We start from the raw sequence: 27,797 nt of genomic DNA on the forward strand, positions 1-27,797 counted from the left end.
GTCAAAGACCATTTGACTACTAGTCCAAGAGTCAACTGGTGCTTCTATTGAATCAAATTTGGAAACGTTAAAGTTCATAGTAGTGAGTCTTCTAATAATCTTTTTTTTTTTTTTTTTTTTTTTTTTTTTGATAAGGTGAGTCTTCTAATAATCTTACTTTTCATATCTTGGAATTCAAATAGTCTCTTTCTTGGCCATCAAATGAAATTTATTGGTTTAGAATAAAGTAATGTCCTGTTTCAGCATATCTTTTTTAAATTTAATTTTCTTGTATAGTGAACAAAGAACTATTTGGAGGAAGAGCTAAAAGAAATTCCCAAAAAAAAAAAAAAAAAGGATTTACCCAAAGGTGACCACCCAGGGCAATAGGATGAAAGGCAAGGAAAGCAACAAGGGAACAAAAGTCATCAGAAAAAAGCACCTCTGGCAGCAAGAAAACTGCCACAAAAGTCTACAAATACAGGCACCCAACCAAAAGAAAAACTCAAATATCAATCTAATGCAGCTCCCAACACATCATAAAGTCTTCAAAGGGCACAAATTTCATCTTCTGTCCACATAATGGCATTAGGCACTACTGTACAGTCCAATTTTTTTGAATTTCAAAGGGTTTTCTAAAACCCAACGCAGCTCCTAACTCCGCTTTTCCCATTAAAATATAAACATTAGACAAGCAACATGAATGTGTAATCTCTATCTTTCTTGACAAAAGGGATTTGATTTTGTCCTTTTCCTACTTTCACCATCAGGCAAGAAGTCAAATGTAATATTTCCAGTATATGATTTATCATAAAATTACTAAAAAAGAATTACATAGCAATTACTTTAACGATGCGGTTAGTAGAAGAAAATGTATGAAAGGAGGAGCTGATTTTTCTATCTTCAGCCCTGTGCTATTCATTTCATATATATGGGAGAAGGATTACAATAGAATGAGAAATATTCTTGAGAATGACAGCTGGTACTAGAACACCTATTCTGGACACCTCATCCAAGTTTTCTTCCAGAATATTACATAATGCCTTCTAACACTCCCCTTCAAACTGGAGCATATATGTCATATAAGCCTACCTTAGAATAGATAAATTCAAACCCACTAAGACAATGACTTTGTAAAGATATCAGCAAATTGGTCCTCAAATTCACAAATGGTGTGGTTATATCTCCACTCAGTATCTTATCTCAAACGAAGTGACAGTCAACCTTTATGTGCTTGGTCCTCTCATGAAACATGGGATTAGAAACAATGTGTAGAGCAGCTTAGTATCACAAGACAGTGGGATGGAGTAGGTGCTGGGAAGCCTATCTCCGAAAGTGTTGTAACCAAGTTAGCTCCTTGGCAGAATGAGCCATCACTCTATACTCTGCTTCTACACTCGATCAAGCAACTACACTTTACTTCTTACTTTTCCATGTTACAAGATTTCCTCTCAAAAAGGTACAACATCCTGTAGTGGAGCTTCTATCTGACGGTAATCCTGCACAATCAGCATCAGTGAAGCCTTCTACCATAAGATGAGCATTCTTCCTAAACAATATGCCCCATCTTGGGGCCCCCTTCAGATATTGAACAATACGAATAGTAGCGTTCCAATGTGAGTCTCGAAGCCTCTAGGAATCGACTCACCACATATAAGATATCTAGTCTTGTGATTGTAAGATAAGCCCCTGCTCAAAAATAAAATCAGAAAAATAGATCATTGCTTACGTGTGTCTAGATGCTCGTAATCGTTCTCCTGGGTTTCGAACTACATTAAAATCCCATCCCATGCGCCAAGGCCTTTCCCACAGATTCATTAATCCACCCAATTCATCCCATAAATTGCTTATAACGCCATCATCATTTGGCCCATAAACACCAGCAAAAGCCCATTTGAAATTATCTGTAACACTTCTGAAGACACGGGCTACTAAATATCTCCCTATATATTCCTCAATCTTCTCCACCACTCGCCAACGAGTGTGGCAGGTGCGGCAAAGGAAAACATGGGTTTGGCGACATTGGGTTTTGTACATGCAAGTTGAAAATGGGAAAGATGAAGCAGCGGAAGAGGATAGGGAGGAAGATGAGAGTATAGGCAATAAAGATGGGGAATATGCATTGATAGAGAGGGCCGGGACGGTAGATGAGATGGGGCGGAACAAAGATGTTGGATATTCAACCGTTGGCCAGTATGGGAGCAAATGGAGGAGCTCAAGCAATGTCTCCAGATTGGGTGCTCAAGAGGGTATTAGAATATTGTCATGCATTGGGCCTAGCATGTGATGGGCATGAGGAGGAGTTGATGGCTCTGTTTACTGCCATCGAGGCCGGTAGACCTAACAAGGCCAAATGATGATGGCATTAGAAGCAATTTATGGGATGAACTAGGTGGATTAATGAATCTATGGGAAAGGCCTTGGTGCATGGAAGGGGATTTTAATGTAGTTTGAAACCCATGAGAACGATTGCGTGCATCCAGACACACGCAAGCAATGATCGATTTTGTGATTTTATTTTTGAGCAGGGGCTTATCGATCTTCCAATGGTAGGGGGGAGGATCACATGGTCTAATCGGCGTGTGGGGTCTAGACTTGATAGATTCTTGATATCTACAAAATTGGAGGAATATTTTCCAGATGTGTGACAGAAAAGGCTTCCTCGGGTACTATTGGACCATTTTCTGGTGGTATTAGAGTGTGGAACAGGAAGAAGGGGTCGAACACCTTTTAGGTTTGAGAATATGTGGTTACAAGCGAAGGGTTTCGTGGAGCAAGTAAAGAGGTGGTGGGACTCTTATTACTTTGAAGGTTATGTGCTGGCCTGAAAGTTGAAGGCTCTGAAAGGTGATCTCAAAAAATGGAATGTGGAAGTGTTTGGAGACATAAGGAAACGGAAAAAGGAGATGGAGGAGGGATTGAGTGAGCTGGATCGCATTGAAGAAAGTAGAGCTTTAACGGAGGAGATAATTAAATGAGAAGAGTGTTCTAACAACTTAGAGAATGTGCAAGAAGTCCGGAGAGACAGTCGATCATCTTCTTCTCCATTGTGAGCTCACAAGTGCTCTTTGGCATTCGGTTTTTACTCAGTTTGGATTACATTGGGTCATGCCTTGCAAGGTGAGGGACTTGTTCAATAGTTGGTGGTCGGGAGGACGGTCCCGAAGCGCGGTGGTGTGGAAGATGATCCCTCTGTGTCTTATGTAGTGTATATGGAATGAAAGAAATGCTAGATGTTTTGAAAATTCCACTAGGACTATAGAGGAATTGACCCATTTTTTCTTCTTTACTCTTTACTCTTGGACGGCCGCTTAGCTAGCTCCATTAGTGATTAGTTTTTCTGATTTTCTTTTTCATTTCTCTCCCTCTTAGGCGCTCTCTATTTATACCTCCCATGTATGTGGGTTGCGCCCCTTTGCGCTTTTGATATATATTACATTTACTTATCAAAAAAAAAAAACTTAGAGAATACTCTTTATCAAGAAGAAGTGAGTTGGAGGCAAAAATCTAGGGCATTGTGGTTGAAAGAGGGAGATCGGAATATGAAGTTATTCCATAGGTTGGCCAATTCGCATAGCCGAAATAGCACGGTTAATGCCATGATGGTGGCTGGGAGCAGGGCAGAGGATCCAACAGTTATATAGGATCATATTGTGCATTTTTATAAAACATTGTATTATGAACTGTATCAGGCGAGACCAACCAGGCTTTTAGCTCCATTGATGGTAAATCAGGCTTTTGACTCCATAGACGAAGGGGAGAAATTTTGGATGGAGCGAGAATTTGCTGAAGATGAAGTATGGGAGGTGGTGAGGAAGTTGAAGGGCGACAAAGCACCAGGCCCTGATGGATTTACTATGGCTTTCTTTCAGAAATGTTGGGGGGTGGTAAAGGAGGACATGATGGCGTTTTTCAAGGAATTTCATGAGTGGAAAGTTTGAGAAGAGCATTAACGCTACATTTGTTGCACTTATTCCAAAAATAGTTGGAGTAGTGAAGATCAAGGATTTTCGCCCTATAAGTCTTGTAAGTGGGGTGCATAAAATCATTTCGAAGGTACTGGTTAGTCAGTTGAACTCAGTGTTGAGGAAGCTTGTGTCACATACACAAAATGCGTTTATTCCAGGTAGGCAAATTTTGGACTCTACTTTAATGGCGACCGAATGTGTGGATAGTAGGATTCAATCTGAGGAATCAGGCCAGGCCTTATTTGCAAGCTAGATTTGGAGAAGGCTTATGATCATGTCAACTGGGACTTTCTACTACACATGTTAGAGAGGTGTGGTTTTGGGGAAAGATGGCAAGGTTGGATTCATCATTGTGTCTCTACGGTACATTTCTCCGTCCTCATTGATGGAACGCCTGCAAGTTCTTTCAGTAGCTCTCGAGGAGTGAGACAAGGGGGCCCTTTGTTGCCTCTATTATTTGTGTTGGTGATGGAGGTGTTTAGCAGGATGATGAATGCAACGGTGGAGAGAGATCTTATGTCTGGATTTTCAGTGGGTTCGCGACGTTCTGAGGTAATGGTAGTGTCACACTTATTATTCGCAGATGACACACTTATCTTCTGCGAGCCAAAGGTGGAACAACTTCGTAATTTGAGATGTTTGTTGTTGTGTTTTGAAGCGGTTTCGGGGTTGAAAATAAATCTCTCAAAGTCTGTTATTGCCCCTATAGGTGAGGTGGGAGATGTGGAAGGTTTGTCAAGAATACTTGGGTGTGGAGTGGATTCGGTGCCATTTACTTACTTGGGTTTACCTTTGGGTGATCATTATAAGGACCCAACTATATGGAACAATGTCATTGAGAAGATGGAGACTAAGTTGATAGGGTGGAAGCGGATGTACATATCCTAGGGTGGTAGGCTAACGATGATTAAAAGCACCCTCTCTAACATACCCACGTACTATTTATCTATGTTTCAGATTCCAGTGAGAGTGGCGAAGCATATAGAAAAAATACAAAGAGACTTCTTGTGGGGAGGTATAGGTGACAAATTCAAGTTTCATTTGGTAAATTGGTCCAAGGTTTGCATGTCGATGAAGGTGGGGGGATTAGGGGTAAGGAACTTGACTTAGTTTAATCGAGCTTTGTTAGGTAAATGGTTGTGGAGGTTTGCCAATGAGGGTGATGCATGGTGGAGGGAACTAGTGGAGGTTAAATATGATACGATGAGGGGTGGTTGGTGCTCCAAGGAAGTAGGAGGACCCTATGAGGTAGGAGTGTGGAAATGTATTCAAGGGGGTGAGATAATTTTAAGCAGCATGTGCAATTTGAGGTAGGAGACGGTTCTAGAGTGTTGTTTTGGCAAGATGTGTGGTGTGGGGAGTCACCATTGAAGATTCTATTTCCAGCCTTGTTCAATATCGCATGCGCAAAGGAGGTATGGGTGGAGGAGAATATGGATATAGCAAATGGTGCTATTCATTGGAATGTAATGTTTATTCGACTGTTCATAATTGGGAAATGGAAGAGGTTTCGCGATTTTTTGATTTACTATATTCCCAACAGGTTAGGCATGGTGGGGAGGATAAAATTTGTTGGATGCCTTCAAAGAGAGAGAATTTTGCGAAGTCATACTATCAAGTAAGGGTTAATTCAGCACCGACGGATGGTCCTTGGAAGAGTAAAGCATCTCCGAGAGTGACTTTTTTTGTGTGGACGGCAATACTAGGGAAAATATTAACTTTGGACAATTTACGTAAGAAGAACATTATAGTGACGGAGTGGTGTTGTATGTGCAAGAATAGTGATGAATCAATTGATCATTTATTATTGCATTGTGAGGTTGCTATAGAGGTATGGAACATGGTTTTTCAGATGTTTGGTGTTACGTGGGTGATGCCAGGTAGGATGAAGGAATGTTTGGGAGTTGGAGAGGTCAAAGGGGTAATCGTACAGTTATGCACATTTGGAGAATGGCTCCTCTGTGTGTAGTAATGTGATGCTTATAGAGAGAAAGGAATGCACGGAGTTTTGAAGACCGTGAACTTGGACTCATAGAGTTGAAGAAAATGGTGCTCCAAACATTGTTCTCATGGAGAGTAATGTGGCATTCGTCGCAAGCTTCAACGTTTGTGGAATTCTTAGACTTATGTGCTTCTTTTTAAGCTTAAAAGCATTTGTATACATGGGCTCTATTGTATACTTCTTGTATACATGGGTTTCACGCCCCTTTGCACTTTTATATACATTGATATTACTTATCAAAAAAAAAAAAAAAGATAATTGAGCTCTCCAACCAATCGACCAATCGACGGTATTTGCTAGGATCTGGAAATAGGTGTCCTTCATCATTCAAGAGTTTTAATTCGAATCCATAGGAGTATCAACGGGCAAAGCACCTAGCACTCGAGTCTCTTCAAGGATATCAAGTACATATTTCCCCTACTGGAAAGAATGGTTGAGCCAGAAGCAAGAGTGAGTCATCCAGGGAAAAAGCCAAATTGGCAGACCTATTGGGTTTGCCATGGAGATCCCAACAGTAATCTGTTGAATGATTGTTGCGGTCGCAGTGGGAGCGCTTCTTAGATTCCCAACTACCAAAGTGTCCACCTCCCCATGAGTTGCGTCCACTACGCGCATAACAGCCTCCTCATGGTCCACCAAAATTGCCATGAGAGGCAACAAGGGTAGAGCGCTCACCGGGACCAGAGTCCACATCAAAAAGGGTAGTGTGCTGAAGTTGGGAATAAACCTCATGAAGAGAGGGAAGATTGGAGCTACATAAGATTTGTGCACGGACAAGTTCATACTCGGACTTCAAACCAATGAGAAAGTGGACCACATCCATATCCTAGCACTGTTTCTCCATTTTTAGTGATAAAAGTTGTGAGCAGTGGATTCATGTTCCTCTCCTCGAAGACACCCATAACTTGAGAATAATATTCCACCAATTTCCGCTTATCTTGCTCAAGACCAACGTATTGTTTGCATACTTCATACATGCAAGTGACATTCTTGGCTCCATAATAGATAAGTTAGATATGTTACATACGCTCCCAAATGGCTTTTGTAGATCTAAGGTGCAACAGGGTAGTCCCAATACTAGGCTTTGTGCTAGAAAGCATGAAGGACATGATCATATTATCCTTCTTATCCCAAAGACTTACTGAGACAGCTGAAGAAATAGAAGTAGTTGAGGCGTCTGAGCTCGTATCAGTTGCCGATTTAGAAGATTTCGGTGTGTTAGATAAGAGGTGATCAAATGAGTCCTTCCCTCTCAAGAATATCTCTATTGATCAAGGCCAATAAATGCAATTCTTACTATTAAGCTTAATAGATGTCTAGGAGAAATTAAAGTAGACATGGAGGAGATTAGCTCAGGTCTAGTAGCCATACTATCAATCAACAAGTAGACAACTCAAAATTATAGTCAAAAGATCAAAAAACGACTTCAAAGCTCTGTCAAATGGGCTCAAAAACTGCTGAATTTGCTAAGAAATAGCAAGAACGGGCCAAAGATGTACTGAATTGAACTAAACCAACATGAACCAGCTGGAAGATACTGAGATTAAGGTTGCTCGGACCAAGTCTAAAGGCAAAAGGGAGTTGTTCAATTTGAAGAGCTCCATTAACTATGGCAATGCACACAAGTCCAACCGGCGAGGGAAAGGCAAGGCTCCCGTGCAGTAGCGCTGAGTTTCCTTTTGGGCTTCGGGTGGGAGGGTTTCCGGTCTTTGTGGGTTTGAGGGGTTTTTTTGATGGCTAGTATGGTAGTTGCTTTTGGTGGAGTTGGGTTTTCGTGGATCCCTTTTCTTGTTTTTTCTTTTCTTTTGTTTTTTTGTCCTTTTGTATACTTCTTGTATGCTTGGGGAGCCTATGCTTTTACAAAGCTTTCTTGATATTACCTATCAAAAAAAATGATACTCTGAATTGGCCTGAAAATCGTTTAACTGGCCCAAAATTACTCTTAACCAGCCGGAATATAATCATTACCGAACACCGGAGTTATAAACCGGCAGAATCAGTTTGTATCAGCCAAGATGAGTCACCGGCAGTTGTTGGATTGGGCTAGACCCGATATTATTCCCAGTTGAATGAGTGACCCAACAGTGACTAGACCGGGTCAAATGATGGTAACCAGGCTCAAGCAATGGAACACGACCCAAACCAAATCAACAAACAGCCCAACTGAGAAATAAAAGAACTAAGCCCAGCTAATAAACAAAGCCCAGCCTAACAAACAAGCCCAAGGTTTAATAAACTCGAACAAGGTTATTCGGATCCTGAATAGGGAAGAAGTAACACCCGTAGCCAAACAAGGCGCTTCCCTGTCAACTCTGATGAGTAATCCCTCTACCGCTGCTCAGAAACTCCCCGCGACCACTTCTACATTACTCACGGGATCTATCGCAGGCCATCCAACTATAAAAACACCAAAACCAACCATCAATGACCGCTGTGAAATACAAGAGTTCCCAAAAAGCACCATCAACCGCCACGAAACATTGTGATTCAACCAAGAATAAACACAAAAAGTGCTGACTAACCAACACAATTGGCCTGAATAAATTTTTCATGTCAGTTAATCATCAAACCCAGCAGTCATTGAATTGGTTCTGCTGTTCCACTACCACAATGCTGACGAAAACGATGGTGATGAAGATTACCGGCCACCACGTCATCTTCATACACCTTCCAACATTATACAAATGCTAGAATCGAAAAACCCATGTCACAGCAACCCGGAAGCAACAATGATGAAAACCAGGGAGAAGAAGAAAAAGAAAAACAATAAAAAATGTGAAGAATCGGTTCACCAAAAACAAGGGAATATTCAAATTCTACACTCTAATACCATGTTAGTAGAAGATTTTGTATGAAAGGAGCCAATTTTTCTACAAAATGAGGAATATTCCTGAGAATGACGGTTGGTACTTAGGACACCTATTCTGTACACCTCATGTAAGTTTTCTTCCAGAATATTACAGAATGCATTCAAAAAAAGCAAAGCATATGGAAGAGGAACTTTTACAAACACTTGATCATCCGAAGAGGAACACTAAAAGGAAGCCTAGACGTCCATAAGTTTGATTATGTGATCAATATTGGTTGATTTTAGTTGTAGTTTTGTGTCTGAACACAAGTATTTTCTTGAGTTTTTTCAATTTTTATGTAATAAGTCATGTGACTATTTAATTAGTTATATGAACACCAGTAAGTCTTGTGACTTTTTAATTAGGCATGTGATCACTGCAAGACAAATTTAGAACCTTTAGGCTGGATTTGAAGTCTTAGCTACGGCAACAACTTATTACCTTATTTAAGAGTTGTTCTCAAGTAGTAACAGCAGCTTTTTTTTTCTAGAGAATTGAATCAATTTTCAGCCAACATTTGCGCTTTTTCTCTCCATTTGGATTAGTGATTGAGTTTGGGTGTTCTTACTAATTTGATAGTTTGAACTAGCTCTCTGATTTCCCTTCTTAAACTCTCTTTTTCTCTTAAAACATATTTGAAATTGTATCAGTTGGTATCAGACCAAGTTCTGATCCAGAGGAATTGAGTGGGGATTTGGGGTATTTTCTCTAAGGATTTTCCAGATGCCGCCAAGGAGAAGGAATCAACCTCGTGGACCAGCTCCTCCACCAAATCAGAATGCTGCATTTGATCAACAAGAGGTCGGTATGATTGAAGATTTAAGAAGGCGGATTGGTATGATGGAAGATTTAAGAAGACAAATTGAAGCTTTATCCCCACGCGTTGCGCAAAGACAGGATCCTTCTCAAGATGGCAACAAAGATGAGAGGGATGACTATCAACATGAGGAATTTGAAAATCCTTTTCATGTGAACGCTCCAAGGAGACCAGCACCTATTCCCTTTGATGAGAGGCGTCGGGATGGTGGATTTAAGGTAAAGATTCTTGAATTCAACAGTGTTCTAAATGGTGAAGGGTTTATTGATTGGTTGTCCACAGTTGAGAGTGTTTGACTTGGGGTATTCTTCGCAAGCTTCAACGCTTGCGGAATTTATAGATCTCTGTGCATCCTTTTCAGTTTAAAGCTTGTGTAGTGGGCTCTTTTGTATACTTCCTGTGTACACAGGTTGCACCCCTTGCGCTTTTTAATACATTGACTTTACTTATCAAAAATTAAAAAGAAGAAGGTGAATCTTGTTGCAGCGAAGCTACGGGGAGAGCCTTGGTTTTGTGGGATCAGCTTATTATGACACGTCAAAGACAAGGCAAACCTAAGATATCTGATTGGGAGAAGACGCGTATGAAGCTTAGGGTGACGTTCCTGCCATATAATTACACAGTTAATGTATCAAAGATTGCAAAATTGTCAACAAAGGTGCAAATCTGTTGATGATTATACACTGAAGAATTTTTTGAGCTTGTTCTTCAAATTGAGTTGAATGAAAGTGGGGAGCAAAAAGTGGCACAGTATACTGGTGGATTGTGAACCAGCTTGCAAGACGTGTCAAGCCAGCAAGATATTTGGAATGTTTCACAAGCATAACAGTGTGCTAAGGCTGCTGAAATTCAGTAAGGAAGGGGACCAAACAGGGCAGTCCACAGCCAGTCCAGTTCAGGTCATATGGTTGCTTCTGGAGGTAAATCACAAAAATCTAATGCAGGAATCCATTCCACAAGAATTGGACTTCAAAAGGACAGATCAATACACCTCAACTAAGACAAAATATTGGGTCATCCAATTCTAAACCCCAAACCAGTAGTGCAACAATTAAGTATTACAATTGTGGAGAAATAGGACACAAGTCTTCTATTTGTCAAAAAGCAATTGCTTATAGATGATTGTCTAGAAGAAGAAGAGCTGCAAGAAGATGAGTCTTTGCTATGACGAGGAAGATGAAGAGGCAGTGGTCAGAGGCAATGATGGTCCGTGCCTTATCATGCGAAAGGTTCTTATAACACCGTGATACAAGGATGATAATGATTGGCACTGACCAAGTGTGTTCCAGATCACTTGCACTATTTCCAGGTGTGTTTGCAAGTTAATCATTGATAGTGGAAGCTGTGAAAATATCATCTCTCAAGAGGCAATCACCAAGTTGAATTTGAAGGTTGAGACACATCCTCAGTCCTAAAAACTTACTTGGTCTAAGAAAGGCAGTGAGATAAATGGTATTGCCTTAGTTGACTTATCCGTTGGAAGTAGAGACTTTGATAAGGTGTGGTGTGATGCAGTATCTATGGATGCAAGTCATATCCTATTTGGTAGCCCTGACAATTTGCTAATAAAGTAATTCATGATGGCTGGAGAAACACATATACCTTCTACAAAGAAAAGACGGAAATAATTTTGGTCCCATCAAAAGAGGAAGTTACACTAAAACCTAAGCAAGGGGAGGGTGTTAATTTTCTCCCAATGGCCAAATTTGAGGAGTTGGAAGAAAACTTAGTACATGTCTTACTGGGAAGTAATCCTTTTTTTTTTATGTCGGAGAACCTCTCCAAGGAAAGGCCCTTCGGACCCATACCTGCAGAGTAAGCCCCGGTCCCGTGCACCGCATCCTCGAAAGTTTTCTTACACGAAACTGATTAAATCCCTGGCTTTTCACCAGGGGGTGTGGCCCCAGAAGATTGTTTGCACCCATGAGGTGTTGAACCTTGGACCTTGAAGGGATGATACCTCAAGACCAAGGCCTCCACCACTTGGGCCAACCCTTGTGGTTTGGGAAGTAATCCTAAGCAATGGGATCAGGTTCTCATGCAGAATTTGCTTATAACCGATTAAGGGACAGGTCATCGAAGATGAATCCATTTGAGATTGTCTAACATTTTAGATCTGGATCCCTTGCCATTGAAGGCTCATGTAAGCTGTAAAGCTGAAGAAGTGGTGGAACACGTGAAGCATATTCATGAAACCGTCCGAAAACATATAGTAGACAGAGATAGATTAGGGCTGACCAAAGACACCTAGTTTTTAAAGTTGGTGACTAAGTGTGGGCTGTTTTAACTCAAGACATGTATCCAACAGGTGAATACAAAGTTAAATGCAAGAAATATTGGTCCTTGTGATGTGTTAGAGAGAATTAATGGCAATGCCTATAGGTTGAAGCTGCTTAGTCATATTAAAACCTTCGACATTTTCAATGTATGCCACTTGATTCCATACCATAGAGATTCTACAAGCGAGGATGATGCTAACTCGAGGGCAAGTTCTCCCTCACCTGGTGGGACTGATGCAAAGCATATGGAAGAGGACTTTTTACAAACACTTGATCATCTAAAGAGAAAAACTAAAAGGAAGCCTAGACTTTTATAAGTTTGATAATGTGATCAATCTTGGTTGATTTTAGGCTTTTAGCTGTTGTTTGATGTCTTTAACTTAAGTATTTTCTTAAGTTTTAAATTTTTACATAAAAAGTCATGCGACTTCTTAATGAGTCTGTGACCACTACTAAGTCTTGTGACTTTTTAATTAGGCATGTGACCACTGCTTGACAGATTTAGAACCGTAAGATCAGATTTGAATTAGTGGTTGTGATCATGTCTTAGCTAGGGCAGCGACTTATTGTCTTATTTTAGAGTTCTCTCATGTTGTAAAATCAGCTTTTTTTCTAGAGAATTGAATGGACTTTCAGCCAACATTCATGGCTTTTCTATCCCCTTGGCTTAGGGATTGAGTTTGGGTGTTCGTGCTAATTTGATAGCTTGAACTAGCTCTCTGATTTCCCTTCTTAAACTCTTTTGTTCTCTCATTCATATTCAGAATTACATCATTTAACTTCTTTATTTAACCCTTTTTGTTTCCTTTTAATTTTTTCTCTTCGCCATTGCTCTCCCAATAGATCGGAATGATCTGGTTATATGAACTTCAAAGTTATTTTGTCAATCTCATTGCCTACATTTTCTGAAGTTGAAATCTAATATCATTGTTAGAGAATGTATCGACAGGTGATAAAGTGACACTGATGATAACTTAAGGTATATCTATCTGCTATTTTCACTTTCTCTGCCCATTACCAGGAAAGGGAGAATTATACCTTAGGAGGAAGAGAATTGCCAGCTTTCTCACAGCCCATTGTGTCTACTGGTGCATCCTCAGCAGACCTAATTTTGCGAATCCCTTCAAGGACTTTTTCCCAGTTGGGCGGTGGTTCACCTGTATTAAACGAAATAAGTCATTTACCATCCAGGCCAACAGCAATAAAAACATATTTCACCTTAAAAGCAAGATTCCATTTCTTTGTAATATGTGATACTACCATAAAAATGGGAGATGATATGACATATTTACCCTTTATACAGTTAGGGTTAGATTTATGAGGGACAAAATTTAAGATCCTCGTTCTACTTACATGCTCAACCTGCATTCCATGAGATTTTATGCAGCCCATAGATTCACTAGTATCAATTGTGGAGGCCACTGAAATTCATTAAAACGGTCCAATATCACAAGCACCAGCTGGTATCAAAAACCATGATACAAGAAAGGCACTGTTAAAGAACTTCCTTAGTCAACTGATTGTAGCCCTAAAAATTAGTTTTTGGCTGTTAACCACAATATTACAGTTTTTGGCCCATAGATTGCCTAGTATCCATGGTGGAGGCCACTGAAATTCATTAAAACAGTCCAATATCACAAGCACCAGCTGGTAGCAAAAACCATGATACAAGAAAGGCACAGTTAAAGAACTTCCTTATTCAATGCATCAGATAATAAGTATATCATCTGCGAACAGGTGGGATATTTTCAGATGGCAACGTTAAGGATGTCTACCCAGATCCTGATAAATAACCCCCAACATTGCTCTAGAGAACATCCTACTGAAAGCGTCCATGACAATCACAAAAAGAATGGTTGAGAGAGGAAAGCCTTGGCGTAGGCCCCAAGAACTACCAAAGAAACCATACAGGATACCATTAATCAAGATGGAAAAGCAGGCCGTTGAAATACAAGCAGATCAATTACATGCTTAATGAAAAAAAAAAAAAAGCTTGACTTGTAGATATATTATCAATCCATATAGAAATAGGAACTTGGAAGAATCCAGTAATCAGTCTGATTAGAATCCAGAAGTCAGGGTCTATGAACTATAGCATTCTGACAAGATTACGGATACTTGATGATGCAATTATCAAAAACATCTTTTTGGAATGATTGAATGTACAATAGGGATACTCAAAACACAAACACTTTCTAGGTGAAGTCACCTGCTACTGCATAGTCTCCCTAAAACCATTTATTTTTGAACAGAAATTACTTAATAAAAGTCTTCTCATTTAGCTGCTATTTTCAAAAGGCAATTAGCAAACTATACTGCTTTTGAACATACCTATAGGTCTGATTGAAGAAGGAACTTCAGTTTCCACCAGAAGCACGTCTGAGGCAGGAGTTGACTTCCCTGCAGAACTGTTTCTATGAGAAAAAAATTCAGTATATTTGAGTGTCCATGTGTGTGTCCATGCACGCGAGAGAGAGAGAGAGAGAGAGAGAGAGGGGGAGTTCCACATGCACAGAGTGCCCATGACAAACAAACTCATTCACACAGTCCTACATTGCACGAATTTAAGAATCCTAAATATCACCTTTTCTTATTTAGAAAAATAGCTCAAAATATATGTTAAAATTGCCTTATCAATGACTTATCAAAAAAAAATTGCCTTATCGATGAAGATGTATTACCATTCTAGAAGAATCATTCAAAAGCAGGATCCATAAAGAATATTTCTATAAACATAATCTAATCTGCCAAATCGAAATTCAACACCGTTAGAATGTGGTATGCAGTATGCTTGATACACATTGTTGGCCACTCACTAATAGCATATCCTTTTGAAACTGATGGTTCTTGACAATCATAAGCATCCATCATCTAGGTTTGGGATTGAAAATCCAGTTCCAATAAGTCAATATCTAGTGGATTACATTAAGTATAAAACATTTCATATCAAGATTATGAACTAATAATTTACTGGCATTTTTTTTTAATAAGTAAATGAATCTCATTAAAAGCACAAAGAGGTGCAACCCTAATAAACAAGAAGTATACAAGAGAAACCCAAAAAAAAAAAAAAAAGAACAAAAATCGAAACATTGAGAAAAATTAGAAAAATAAGGGCTATCATTTTTTTTTTTTTTTTGACAAGTAATAATGTATTAAAGAGCCCAGAGGGGCGCAACCCAAGTACACAGGAAGTATAGAAGAGAGCGACTAAGCTGGGGAGAGAGAAGAAGAGAACAAAAAGAGGAAATTAGGAAAATTAATCACTGTAGGAGCAAGCCAGCCTACAGTCCAAGTGAAGAGAGTGTACAAAAAGAAATGAACAAGGTCCTCAAGGTTCCTCGCCGAATCCTCGAAACATCTCGCATTTCTCTCCTTCCAAAGGCACCATAACAGGCAAAGGAGAGTCATCTTCCAAACCACTGCACTACTAGATCTCCCGCCCGACCACCAACTGGCAAACAAATCCTTGACACTTCTAGGCATAACCCAACACAAATTGAAGCGAGAGAAAATAACCTCCCACAACTTGCGCGCAACCCCACAATGAAGAAATAGATGATCCACAGACTCCCCATCCGTTTCACACATACAGCAACAATTAATCACCACAATACCTCTCTTCCGAACATTATCCAACGTGAGAGATTTCCCAAGGGCAGCCGACCAAGCAAAAAAGGCCACTCTCATAGGAGCCTTAGTGCGCCAAATACTTTTCCGAGGAAAGTGATTGGACTCTTTTGAGACAAGCATCCTAAAAAAAGAGCGAACCTCAAACTTCCCTTTTCTTGAAGGGGTCCACCACATCCGATCCTCCCCTTCCCCACGAATCGAAGACGAATACAAGAGCGAGAAGAGGGAGGCTAAGACCATCTCCTCCCAATCATGAATTCTATGGGTAAATGTAACATTCCAGTGAACCATACCATTAGAACACTCCCGAATATCCGCAATGGAAGCATCCCTATTGCTAGCAATGTTGAAAAGACCGAGATAAGCTTCCTTGAGGGACATCTCGCCACACCAAGTATCCTCCCAAAATTTGACTTTCACCCCCAATCCAGGATCAAATCTAAAGTGGCTCTGAAACAACCCCCAACCCTTACAAATGTGTTTCCACAACCCCACCCCATGCGTTCCACGAGGAACTTTAGAACGCCAACCACCCCAATCCACCCCATACTTTGCCACCAAAATACTTCTCCACCAAGCTTCTTCCTCATTTGCAAATCTCCATAACCATTTCCCCAAAAGAGCTTGATTAAAAAGGCACAAACTTCGAATCCCTAGACCACCCTCAGCTATCGGAGAACAAACCTCTTTCCAACTGACTAAATGTAACTTAGGCTCGTCATTGAGACCCCCCTATAAAAAATCCCGTTGGATCTTCTCAATGCGATTCGCCACAGAAACAGGAATGGGGAACAGAGACAGGAAATAGGTGGGGAGATTGGATAAGGTGCTCTTGATGAGAGTGAGTCTCGCCCCCTTGGACAGATACGAGCGCTTCCAAGGGGCCAACCTTCTAGCAATCTTCTCCAACAAATCATCCCAAATAGCCAAAAGCTTGAACAAAGCCCCTAGCAGAAGACCCAGATACCTCAAGGGCAAAGAACTAGTGCCACAACCCAGGATACCAGCCAACTCCCCTGTCACCACCGAACCTCCGACTGGGACCAAGACAGATTTGGCCCGGTTTACTTTTAACCCTGAGACCGCCTCAAAGCCAATAAGGAGAGCTTTAATAAATCTAACTTGGTCAGGAGTAGCCCCACAAAAAACAAGCATATCATCAGCGAAGAGAAGGTGAGAAACAGTTACCCGCTCAGGCACTCTAGCACCCACATAGAAGCCATTGATGAAACCCCTATTGATGGAAGCATTAATCATCCTACTGAACGCCTCCATGACCATGATGAACAAAAAAGGCGAAAGAGGATCACCTTGTCTCACCCCACGCGAACTCCCAAAGAATCCGGAGGAAGAGCCATTAGTCAACACTGAAAACAGCACCGACGAGATACAATGCTCGATCCATTTACACCATTTCTCGCCAAAACCACCTCCTTAGCAAATAGATTAAAAACTTCTAGTTCATGTGATCATAAGCCTTCTCCATATCCAGCTTACACAAGGGCTATCATATGCCGCTATCCATGTATGAAGAGATTTGAACATGACATGCTTTAGCTCTTCTACCGAAATCTCAAGAGAGCACCTTGCATTCCGCTCTCTCGATATACACCACATTAAGCACAAAGGTGTCATCCTCCAAGCTTCTAAAATGTTACAACTTTCCAACTTTTTTTTTACCTCTCCAATGTGCCAACTCTATTGCCCTTCTAGGCATGACCCATTCTACACCAAGAATCAAAGCTCATAATTCTCTTGCCACTTCACAATGAAGAAGAAGATGATCTATGAACTCCCCACTCGTTTTGTACATACAACACCAATCCACCACTAGGACTTCCTCTTCCTCGAATTATCCATAGTCAATGTCTTCCCTAATGCCACTATCCACACAAAGAACGCCACTCTCGAATGAGTCTTAACTCTCTAGATACTCTTATAGGGAAATGGAGAACCAACAGGAATAGACAATGCATGATAAAACGACCTTACTTCAAACTTTCACCTATTGGGTGGGATCCAACATATTATATTATCACCACTTTGTCTCAATATGAGAGAGTACATAAATCCAAGAACACAGTAACCAATTCCACCTCCCAATCCTACATAGGTCTAATAAAAGATAAATTCCACTAAATATTTTCATTAGAAAACTGCACATGATCCGCAACCCATGCCTCCTTACATCGCGCATTGCTAAACAATTTCGGAAAAGTTGCTTTCAGGGCTGTGCCACCCCACAAATGATGTCAAAACCTGATCTTGGGCCCATCTCCCACTTCATATCTAACAAATCTTGAAAAAACCCTCCACCCCGTCCTTATTTATTTCCACACACCCCACTACCTCCTTAGAGCACCAACTTCCACTCATGCTATCATACTTGGTTACCACCGCCAATCTCCACAAAGCCTCCCTCTTCATAGCATAACGCCATAACCATTTTCCCAGAAGAACTAGGTTAAGAAGAATCAGATTTCTTACTCCCAAATCACCAGTTAGCATTAGAGAACAAATCTTCGACCAATTGACTTTCTTAGGGATAAATGAAATAAAAGTTGCATTGATGCTCTTCTTTCTAGCAACTTTTAAGCGTTTATATTACTTAGAAAAGCAAAATCAACTGCAATTGTAATTTATAAAGAAAATTTATTGTTTTCAAAATGCAAACCATGCCACACCTAAGAGATTTTGCCCAAGTCTATGCAATTCATATTGTACACGTCGTAAATCTGGAGAATGTAAGGCTTAAACAAAGTGATATGCAAATTAATAAAAATATAAGAAAAGTTCAGCTTACTCAAAACAGCCAGTATATGCCACCCTCCCTTGACCTCTAAATACAATCTTCTTCTTTTTTTCTTTTTTCAATACTCTTCTAATTAAGGTAAACCCCTATCTGCAAAAGCCAAAACATTACCCCCGCTGCTGTTTACTTAACAAAAGAAAAAAGAATATTCACACACAAAATATATACATATATTGTGCCAAAACATTATCCCCACTGCCCTTTACTTAACAAGAGAAACAAGTTTTTTTTTTTTTTTTGGATAAGTAAGAGAAAAAATAATACACACACACATACACTCAAAACAAATACATATATGTGTTTGTGTGGGTATTCTTCAATTGTTTACTGTAACACCTATCATTTCTTTTTGTTCCCTTATCTCCCCATCATAATTCCCTCCTTTAATAACTTCACTTGCAACACCACTCATTTGACATGACTGAGTCAACTTCCTAGCAACTAGATAAACTCTGAGTTGATCTTCATATTAAACAATGGATAAATCCCTGTGGCACTTCAGGTATTAAATTTCTCAGACATGGAAACTTTCAATAACAATTCCAACTTGGTCATCAAGCTGGAATTATCAATGAATTCAAGATTATGACAAACTGCCTTGACTATTTATTATATCACATTAGGGAAATAGCTCATAAACAAACAGCTAGCCAATTAAGCATCAATCATGTAACAGGAGTTGAAGAACTTAGAGTGCTCGATCAACTTTGAAGCTAGGAGTCGTGGCTCTAGCCGGGGCAAAAGCAAGAAGGCTCTTCTTGTTATGTAATCTTGTTCAGGGTTTGTGGACTGGTTTTTGTTGGGTTGTTTGGTGTTTGGGATTTCTTGCTTTTCTTTGTTTTTTTCTGTTTTGCATCCTTTTTGTATACTTCATGTGTGCTTAGGGGTGCCTACACTTTTTATAAAATTTAACCAAAAAAAAAATCAATCATGTAACTAAATAGCAGGTCATCAAATATCTTTCCAAAGTCTCTTTCTTTTCTTTTCTTTTGTTGAAACTATGCTGAATACAATCAACTTAAATGGATACAAACGGTCATCAAGCTACATCTCTATCTTCCTCTGTAAGCAGGAGTTCATGCTCACAAGATAGCATAAAACATCATCTGTTATACAGGACTCAAGAAAATCAAATGTAAGGATTGGAAAAAGAGGTACTTACTCAACCGAAAAGATCCATTCGCTCTTTTGTACGCAAATTCTTCAATGTCTGGTAGGCCACACAGCTGCATAGACCAAGCTGATCAAGATATTAATAGCGCTTCTTTAAGGATTATTATTCAGAATTTTAGCATTAAGCAGATTCAAAGCTCAATATTGGGCTTAACCGTACATCACTCATTCTGTAAGTGGTTAATAATTTTGTCACAGTATAAGCAGTTAAGCGAAGTTGAAAACCAAGTAGTAGAACAAGCTCTAGTGGTCCTCAGCTGCCTAGCAAAATAACCAAGAAAATCTATAGCCGTCTAGCCAAAAGAATGAAATGACCATGCTGCAAAGCAATGAAAATAGGCTCCATCTGTTCATTTAATTTATAGAAAATGTTTTATAGAATAGTTGGATTAAGGCTTAGTAAAGTTGCGTTGCACAATTTCTGAAGAGACAAAGCAAAATTAACTGTAAGGCAAAGAAAATAAAAGATTTCAAAAATTTGAAACAATTTGGAATCATATTCTCACTCAGGGCATTATTATTGGAAAATGTTATCACTCAAGACAAATACTATCTACATGCACAGATCACCTTTAGAAGATATTAGAAAGGAAAAAAGGACACTAGACTGGTTTGGTTGAGCTACATTATATCTTCCATTTTGCTCTAAAGTCAGTACATTGTGCTATATCAGAGGAGACAAGCTTTGCAACAATTTTAATCCACATTCCTTTAGGCCTTTCTCTTGGACTTGCAGTGCCTTCAACTTAAGTCATTTCATTATCATCGAATGCAATTATTAGAAGACCTCCCACTTCATACATTTCAGAAGGGACACTTAATTGGTCAGAAACATATTTACAGCAAATAACAACTTATCACTTGTAACACCTTAGATCCATCCTAGGGTAATTCTGTGGTGTTTGTTTGCTGTCTTTGTTATTTCTTTTATTGAGTGGTAATTTGTTTGTTTAATTATTTTAAATTTCGTTTGTTTCCTAGATGAATTTGTTAGACTGAAAACGGCTTATAAAGGATCTAAAATAGTGTTAAACCAAAAAAAACTAGGAGAATCTGGCCAGCCTTATCTTCCAAAGAAGGAAAGATTTTTCTTTTTCAAAATAAGCCCTAATTTGTGCGCCAACTCCCTCCTATTTTCTAGGAGTTTGTTTCCAAAATATATTTCGAAAAGGAGAGTCAGTTTGACAAGGAAACTAACCCCATTGAAAAGGAAAAAAAAAAAAAAAAAAAAAAAAAAAGCAAACCCATTTCACATAAATACTGAATCAAATATCAAACAACTAAAAAAAAGTGTTTGAATTAAAAAAGTAAGTAATATTCTCACTTTGCCGTTTTGAGGTTTGGCTTCATGCTCCTCTTCTTGAACATCTATAGTCCTTTTCACTCTCTTTTTCCTCATAAAAACTCGAAGTTCTGGTACAGAAGAAGTGCCATTAGAAGATTCAGAACCTGGAGTTTATCCAAAAATCAATAGCAGTGAAATAGGAATGAGATTCCATTGGAATAGGATGAATAATGTACGTAAGAGAGGCAAAGTTTATATTTTTGTGAGAGAAAGTTCTTTTTTTTTCTTTTCTTGTCCACACAATGACCTGGGATTGGCTCTGAAGCGCGAATTTCAGTTTTGGATTCGAGGGGTTTGGAAGAGAATCTTGTTTTGGGTCTCGACATGCTCCTGAATAAGCTGGTTCGCTCAAAACCAACGGAAACTGGAACGGTGAAAAAGCGACAGCCGAAGAGAATAAGGGACATTTGGGTCTCGTTTGATAACGTTTTTATGGAAAATTTCTTTACTTTTTAAAAGAAAAAGCAAAGGTAGTAACAAACAACTTCAAACACAAAACATTTACAAAACACTTAAAATTACTTTCACCTTTTGTCACATCAAAACACTTTTTCAACTAAAATACAAAAAACACGTTCTAAAAAATGTTATCAAACAAACCCTTGGGTTTTTGGAGGGACAGAACCATAATGCCGTAATACGCTTATTATTATTATTTTGGGAGTAATTACCTTTTGTCCATCTGAAGTACAATGTCAGGACACTTTCTTCCTATGAAACTACTAACTATGACACCTGATCCCATTAAACTACCATCTTATAACAAAAAGTCACATTTCATCAGTCAAATAGGTTAAAATTGACGGTCAACGGTAATATGCAAGTCATGTGTCATTTTAAATTTTTTTTCTTTCACTTTTGCCCTCACTTCAAACAAATAAAGTTAATATATTTAGAGAGTATAAGCATCATTTTCTTGGTCTGAAGTGAGGGCAAAAGTGGAAAAAAAAAATTTAAATGGCATATGACTTGCACATGACCGTTGACCGTCAATTTTAACCCATTTGACTAATAGAATGGGGCTTTTTGTCATAAGATGGTAATTTAATGGGCTCAGGTGTCATAGCTGGTACTTCATGGGAAAAAGTGTCAAGGTACTGTAGTTCATGGGAGCAAAAGATAATTACCCTTATTATTTTAAGAAAACGTTAAAGAAAAAACTTTGTGATCATTTATATATAAGGAAAAATATAAAATGGCCCTCAAACTACCAGTCATTTGTAATTTAGCCCCCCAATGTTTAAAATGTAATAAAGTAGCCCCAAAACTACCAACTAATTGTAATTTGGCCACTCCGTTAAGTAGCACTGTCAAAATGGATGGAAAATGCAAAATGAAGTTGTTTTGTTGGGGTAAAGTTACTAAAATACCCTTTTTAAAAAAAATCAAATTAAAAAAAAAAAAAAAAAAAAAAAAAAAAAAACCACTAAACGTTGTCTTTCAAGCAACAAACCCCCTTCCACAAAACGTTGTCGTGTTGATTTTTTTCTCAAGCAAAGAACCCCGTTTCTTATTTAGAGTCGCTTGATCAAGTTTTGCCGTGGACTTCACCTTTTGAGAATTTGGTGAACTGTATCCCTCTTAAAGAATTTCACAAGAATCTCTTATTGGGGATTGTAGTGCTTTTGGTGGTCCCTGCTGAGTTTGTTCTTGTTCTGGAATTTCTAGGTGTGTAGATCTTGAAGCTAGCCCAGATTTTACCGCTTATGTAGAAGGATATATATGTTGCACGGCTTCAAGTTTTCCAATAAATAACCCCCCCGTCCAGCAGCTACTTCCTCTTCTTCATCAGCGACTTGTTTCTTTCATGTGCAATTTGTTCCTTTCAAGATTTCAATTCATCACGCCGTCAAATTTTTTTTTTTTTAAAAAAAAAAAAAAAAAAAAAAGAGCCCACTAAACGTTGTCGTTTTGCTTTCAAGCAACAAAACCCCTTCCACAAAACGTTGTCGTGTTGATTTCTTTCTCAAGCAAAGAACCCCGTCCAACAAATAACCCCCGTCCAGCAAAAAGAACCCCTCGTCCAGCAGGTATTGGATCTTTTTCGTTAGCAACTTGTTCCTTTCACGTGCAATTTGTTCCTTTCAAGATTTCAGTTTGATTTCAATAGGCCAACTCCTTCAGATTTCAACAGATTTCAGCAAACGAAAGAGCCCCTTCTAGCAGATTTTAGTTTGTGACGCACTTCGCCTCACCTGCAATTTATTTAGCCAACCCATTAAACTCGCAAAAAACATATAAGTCGTGGGGGAAAAGATGTCTTCCTTTCAAGATTTCGGCTACTGAAGGTTTAACACTAAATTTAATTGAATTTTCCTATTTTTTAGGGTTTGTGGAGTTCTTTCTCGATGGGTTTAGGTTCTCTTTATTGATGTTTTGATTTGGGTGAAGGGAAATTGATTTTATGGTGAAAGGAAAATGATGTGGGTCCCTTTATTTTTTGTTATTTTCAGTATATTTTTTGGGGGGTTTTGGTTCTGCTTATTGTCTTATGTGTTTCACGCATAGGGGTCGATGGGTAGGTATAGTTTTCCCTTTTTTTTGTGGTTCCGTACGTGAATTAAATACTACTTTATTTCATTAAAACCCATCAATTCATTTACTAAAACTCCATTTGTGCTTGTCATCAGACACCATCAAAATTTAGTGACTTCATAAAGAGCAAACAATGAATATAGATGTCCCTCTTTGCCAATTATAATACATATGATGTATTTCTCGAAGCTAGCATATATATATATATGAAGTCACAAAATTTTGATGGTGTCTGACGCATGCACAAAGGAAGTTTTAGTAAATGAATTGATGGGTTTTAATGAAATATATATATATATATAATATTTTATTGAGTTGTTAATTTTCTTTATTTCTTTGATTGTTTAGGATGACTACACGAGAGTTTGTATTTGAAGTGCATTACGGTGGTAAGATTAATAGGGGGTTTACATGCGGATACGTGGGGGGTGGGGTAGATGTGTATGATGAGAAGTTTGACGAGGATAAGTTGTCATTTTTTGAGATTGAGGGTATAGTAAAAAAATATGGATACAAGTCAGGGGATCTTGTGTATTACGTACACCCAGGTTGTAGTATCCAGAGTGGTCTGAAATTAATTTCATCTGACTATAATGTGTTGGAAATGGTTGATACACATGTAGGGGCACTAGTTATAACGTTGTACCTTGTTTCATTTGACGAGCCTAGAGTTAATGATGATGAATATGAAGACGATAATGATGATAATGATGGTGAATATGGTGAAAATAGTAGGATTGATCGAGATGATCCTTATTGGGAAGAGATGTTAGAACCGGACTTGTTTGATGAAGATAACAACCTTCCTAGGCCATCCATGGAAGGGGACATTGTTGAGGATGGTGAGCTATGTTTGGGAAGAGCCAGGCCCGGCACTGTAGCTGGAACGGCACTGTTCCAGCTACAGTGCCAACTGACACGTGGCAGCAGAAATTGATTTTTTATCTCTTTTTTTTTTAAAAATCAAAATATTAAAAAAAAAAAAAAAAAAAGTGGGGGGAACGCTGGGGTGGTTCCAGCCACCCCTTGGCCAAAATGGGGTGGCCGGACCACCCCATTTTTGGCCAAGGGGGTGGCTGAGCCACCCCTGGCCGATCTGGGGGTGGTCGAACCACCCCCGTGGCCAAGGGGGTGGTCCGGCCACCCCCTTGGCCAAAAAAAAAAAAAAAAAAAAGAAGGGAACCAGTGCATTTGGGGGTGGCCGGACCACCCCCAAGGGGCTGGGGGTGGTTTTGGCCACCCCCACCCCATCTTTCCCCTCTGTTTTCTTTTTTTTTTTTTTTTTTAATATTTTGCTTTAAAAAAAAAAAAAAAATTAAGATGAAAAAGTTGCCACGTGTCAGTTGGCACTGTAGCTGGAACAGTGCCGTTCCAGCTACAGTGCCAGGCCATTCTCTTGGCAAACATAGTTGTGGTGTTCAGGGTGATGAGGATGGTAATGGGGGTGAGGATGGGGAGGAGGATAATGATGATGAGGAGGAGAATGATGAGGAGGCGGATGGTGATAATCAAAATGTAAATGCAGAGAGAACAATAATACAAGTTAGTGGAATGGGAGAATGCTATGGTGATGAGGTTAATGATGATGATGCATAATCAAACATGGCACGAGGTGACATTCTTGTATCCCCTCCCAGAAGTGATGAGGAGAATGAGGTTGATTCTCTTGCCACATGTGTAACTAAGCGACCAGAGTTTCAACAAACTGACATGTACAACCCACAGTTGAGTAATAGACAAAGATTTCCCTCAATCAAAGTCTTTAGAGAAGCTATTAGAGAGAACGATATAAGAAATGGGAAGGATATAAGGTTTAAAAAGAATTACATGGCCAAATGTATTGTGGTATGTAGGGATCCAGGTTGTAGGTATCGGGTTTACAGTTGTAAATGTAAAGATGAGGAGTCATTTGAAATTAGATCAATACAGGCCAAACACACTTGTACAAGGAAGCATAGGAATTCGACTGTGAAATCATCCTGGATTGCTGATAAACTGATTGACAAGTTTAGAGCACAACTTAACATGCTGTTGAAGGCAATTCTTGGGGAAGTCAAAGATAAGTGGGGTGTTGATGTTAATAATTGGCAAATGTATAGGGCTAGAAGAATTGCAAAGGAAATGATTCAGGGCAAAGAAAAGTTTCAATACTATAGGCTTTGAGATTATTGTGAGACAATTAGACAAACGAACCGAGGTAGTTGTGTGATGATGAAGGTTGATAGACCTTTTCCTAACCATCCAGCATGTTTCCATAGGTTGTATTTCTCTTTTGTTGCCATGAAGAAAGGTTTTTGAGCTGGTTATAGGCCTATCATTGGGTTAGATGGATGTTTTTTGAATGGGACTTATATGGGACAACTTTTGCCTGCCATTTCGAGGGATGGCAATAATAATATGTACCCAGTGGCACTTGCAGTTGTTAAGGCAGAAACCAAAGACAGTTGAATATGGTTTCTTAAGACTTTGCTATCAGATCTTGGCATCTCTCCTGCACAAGGATGGACATTTATTTCTGATCGTCAAAAGGTAATATATTTTAAGTTCATTATGTTTCTTTGTTTTTGTTTTTTGTTGTTTTCATCAAAAGATAACCAATTTTTTTTTTATTATTGTGACCGACTGTAGGGGCTGCAACCAGCTTTTGATGTGGTGCTTCCCGGGGGTGACCATGGTTTTGTGTAAGGCATTTGTATGCGAACTACAGAGACGTGGGTCATCGTGGTCTTGCATTGAGGGACAAGTTATGGGCTGCGGCTGCAACATACACTGAAGCTAAATTCCATAAGGAAATGGATGAATTGAAGCTTATAAGCCAAGATGCATACAACTATTTGTCAAAGATTGACCCAAGCTCATGGTCCAAGGCTTGGTTCAATACATTCCCCAAGTGTGATCTACTTGTGAACAACCTGTGCGAGTGCTTCAATGCTTACATTAAGGAGGCGTGTGACCTGCCCATCATATCCATGCTGGAGATGATAAGGAAGAAGTTGATGAAGAGATATCAAACAAAGAGGGATGACATCCGCACCATGACTGGTAGGCTTTGTCCAAGGATTGTTGCAAACTTTGATGAAATTGGACAGGTTGCTGGGCATTGCTACAGCACATATGCTGGGGTTGGGTTATATGAAGTGACACACAATAACAAGCAGTATGTTGTAAATTTGTTGAGGAGAACTGGTGGCTGTAGACAATGGGACTTGACAGGAATGCCATGTGCACATGCAATGTCTACAATTTGGTTTTTTAATGTAGACCCCGAAGATTATGTAGATGATTGGTATACTGTTGAGATGTATAAAAAAGCATATGATGAAATTGTTTATCCAATGCTTGGAGATGACCAATGGGTGAAGACAAACTACGACCATATGGACCCTCCCCTACGTAGAATACAACCAAGGAGGCCTAGAAAATTAAGGACAAGGGGTCCGGAAGAGCTTGTTAATCAATATCGTGTGAGGAATGGTGGAGTTAGGATGAGATGCACTAAATGCAGAGGGATTGGACACAATAGCAGAATATGTCCACATAATAGAAGAAAGACAGTGAATTACAGGGGAGAAAGCAGTAGTGCAAGACAACATGAGGTGAGCTACTTCTAGAGCTTTGTCATGTTTTTTTTTTTTTGGTTATAATATGTTAATGTGTAACAATTTTGTTGTCATAGGTACAAGATGGTAGTGGTACAAGTTTACATGGTCAAATCCCAACTCCCCAGCCAACCACTGATGCCGAAACAGTAAGTTCCAAACTATTAATATGTCATTACTCATTACCATAACTTCTTTACATTCGATTTACCAGGTTTACATCATCTTTGCAGATTTCACAAGCTACTAATGCATCAACCAGAAGGGTCTGTTCAACCAATTGGATCTTCTCAGCCTCCTCAACCACAATTGGGGCTAACTACTCCATGTACATCAACGCCTTCCAGAAGAGGTAAAACTATTGTACCAACCGTGGATAAGGGAATTGTAGTAATGGAGGCTAACAAGAAAAAAAGGAAGAAGCCGGATTGGCAAAAATATTAGATCCAAAGAAAGGGATTGTAAGAGCAACAATTTGTCATGTTCGATGTGTAATATAAATGGTTAATGGAAGACACATTTACCTTGTGAAAGCAACAATTGGTTATTTTGAATGTGTTTTTGTTAACTTGTGTTATTGAGATATTAACTTGTGTTTTTGTTGACCTTTATGGAAGAGCTGGTCTCATTGAGGAGACTTGCGTTTTGGTCAAGAGAGATATAAAAGTCGTTAAACTACATGGATCCAACTTCGATGCGGTAGTGAAAACTACCGCATATATGCTGTTAAGATTTTGGACGGCTCAGATTTAATCCATGCCTTTTTAATTCAAAAACTCACGCCGTATATTTTTTTTCTTTTTTCT

The 27,797-nt window shown here is 39.2% G+C and overlaps 2 protein-coding genes across 5 annotated transcripts in view; one reads left to right on the forward strand and one right to left on the reverse strand.

Moving 5' to 3' along the window:
* The window catches only part of NTH2 (endonuclease III 2), a 37,539-nt gene extending 16,275 nt beyond the window's left edge, over positions 1–21,264 (reverse strand). For 2 of the 4 annotated variants that reach the window (XM_059576526.2, XM_059576543.2), the window contains exons 1-5: positions 21,105–21,264; positions 20,837–20,961; positions 19,502–19,565; positions 14,226–14,294; positions 12,933–13,051 (exon numbers count right to left, since the gene is read on the reverse strand). In XM_059576526.2, the coding sequence (XP_059432509.2) occupies positions 12,933–13,051; positions 14,226–14,294; positions 19,502–19,565; positions 20,837–20,961; positions 21,105–21,264 (537 nt within the window). Of the gene's footprint in view, positions 1–12,932; positions 13,052–14,225; positions 14,295–19,501; positions 19,580–20,836; positions 20,962–21,104 lie in introns of those variants that run through there. The other 2 variants (XM_059576534.2, XM_059576551.2) reach the window with 2 other exon arrangements.
* A 3,712-nt stretch (positions 21,265–24,976) lies between these two features.
* LOC148587604 (uncharacterized) lies at positions 24,977–27,347 on the forward strand. The gene is made up of 4 exons (XM_088512717.1): positions 24,977–25,921; positions 26,021–26,988; positions 27,069–27,140; positions 27,225–27,347. Exons 2-4 carry the CDS (start codon positions 26,185–26,187, stop codon positions 27,345–27,347), a joined length of 999 nt encoding a protein of 332 aa, XP_088368843.1. The 5' UTR covers positions 24,977–25,921; positions 26,021–26,184.
* Positions 27,348–27,797: the final 450 nt, after the last annotated feature.

The sequence above is a fragment of the Corylus avellana genome, chromosome 2, assembly GCF_965113065.1.
Source record: "Corylus avellana chromosome 2, dhCorAvel1.hap1.2, whole genome shotgun sequence".
NCBI classification, from domain to species: Eukaryota; Viridiplantae; Streptophyta; class Magnoliopsida; order Fagales; family Betulaceae; genus Corylus; species Corylus avellana.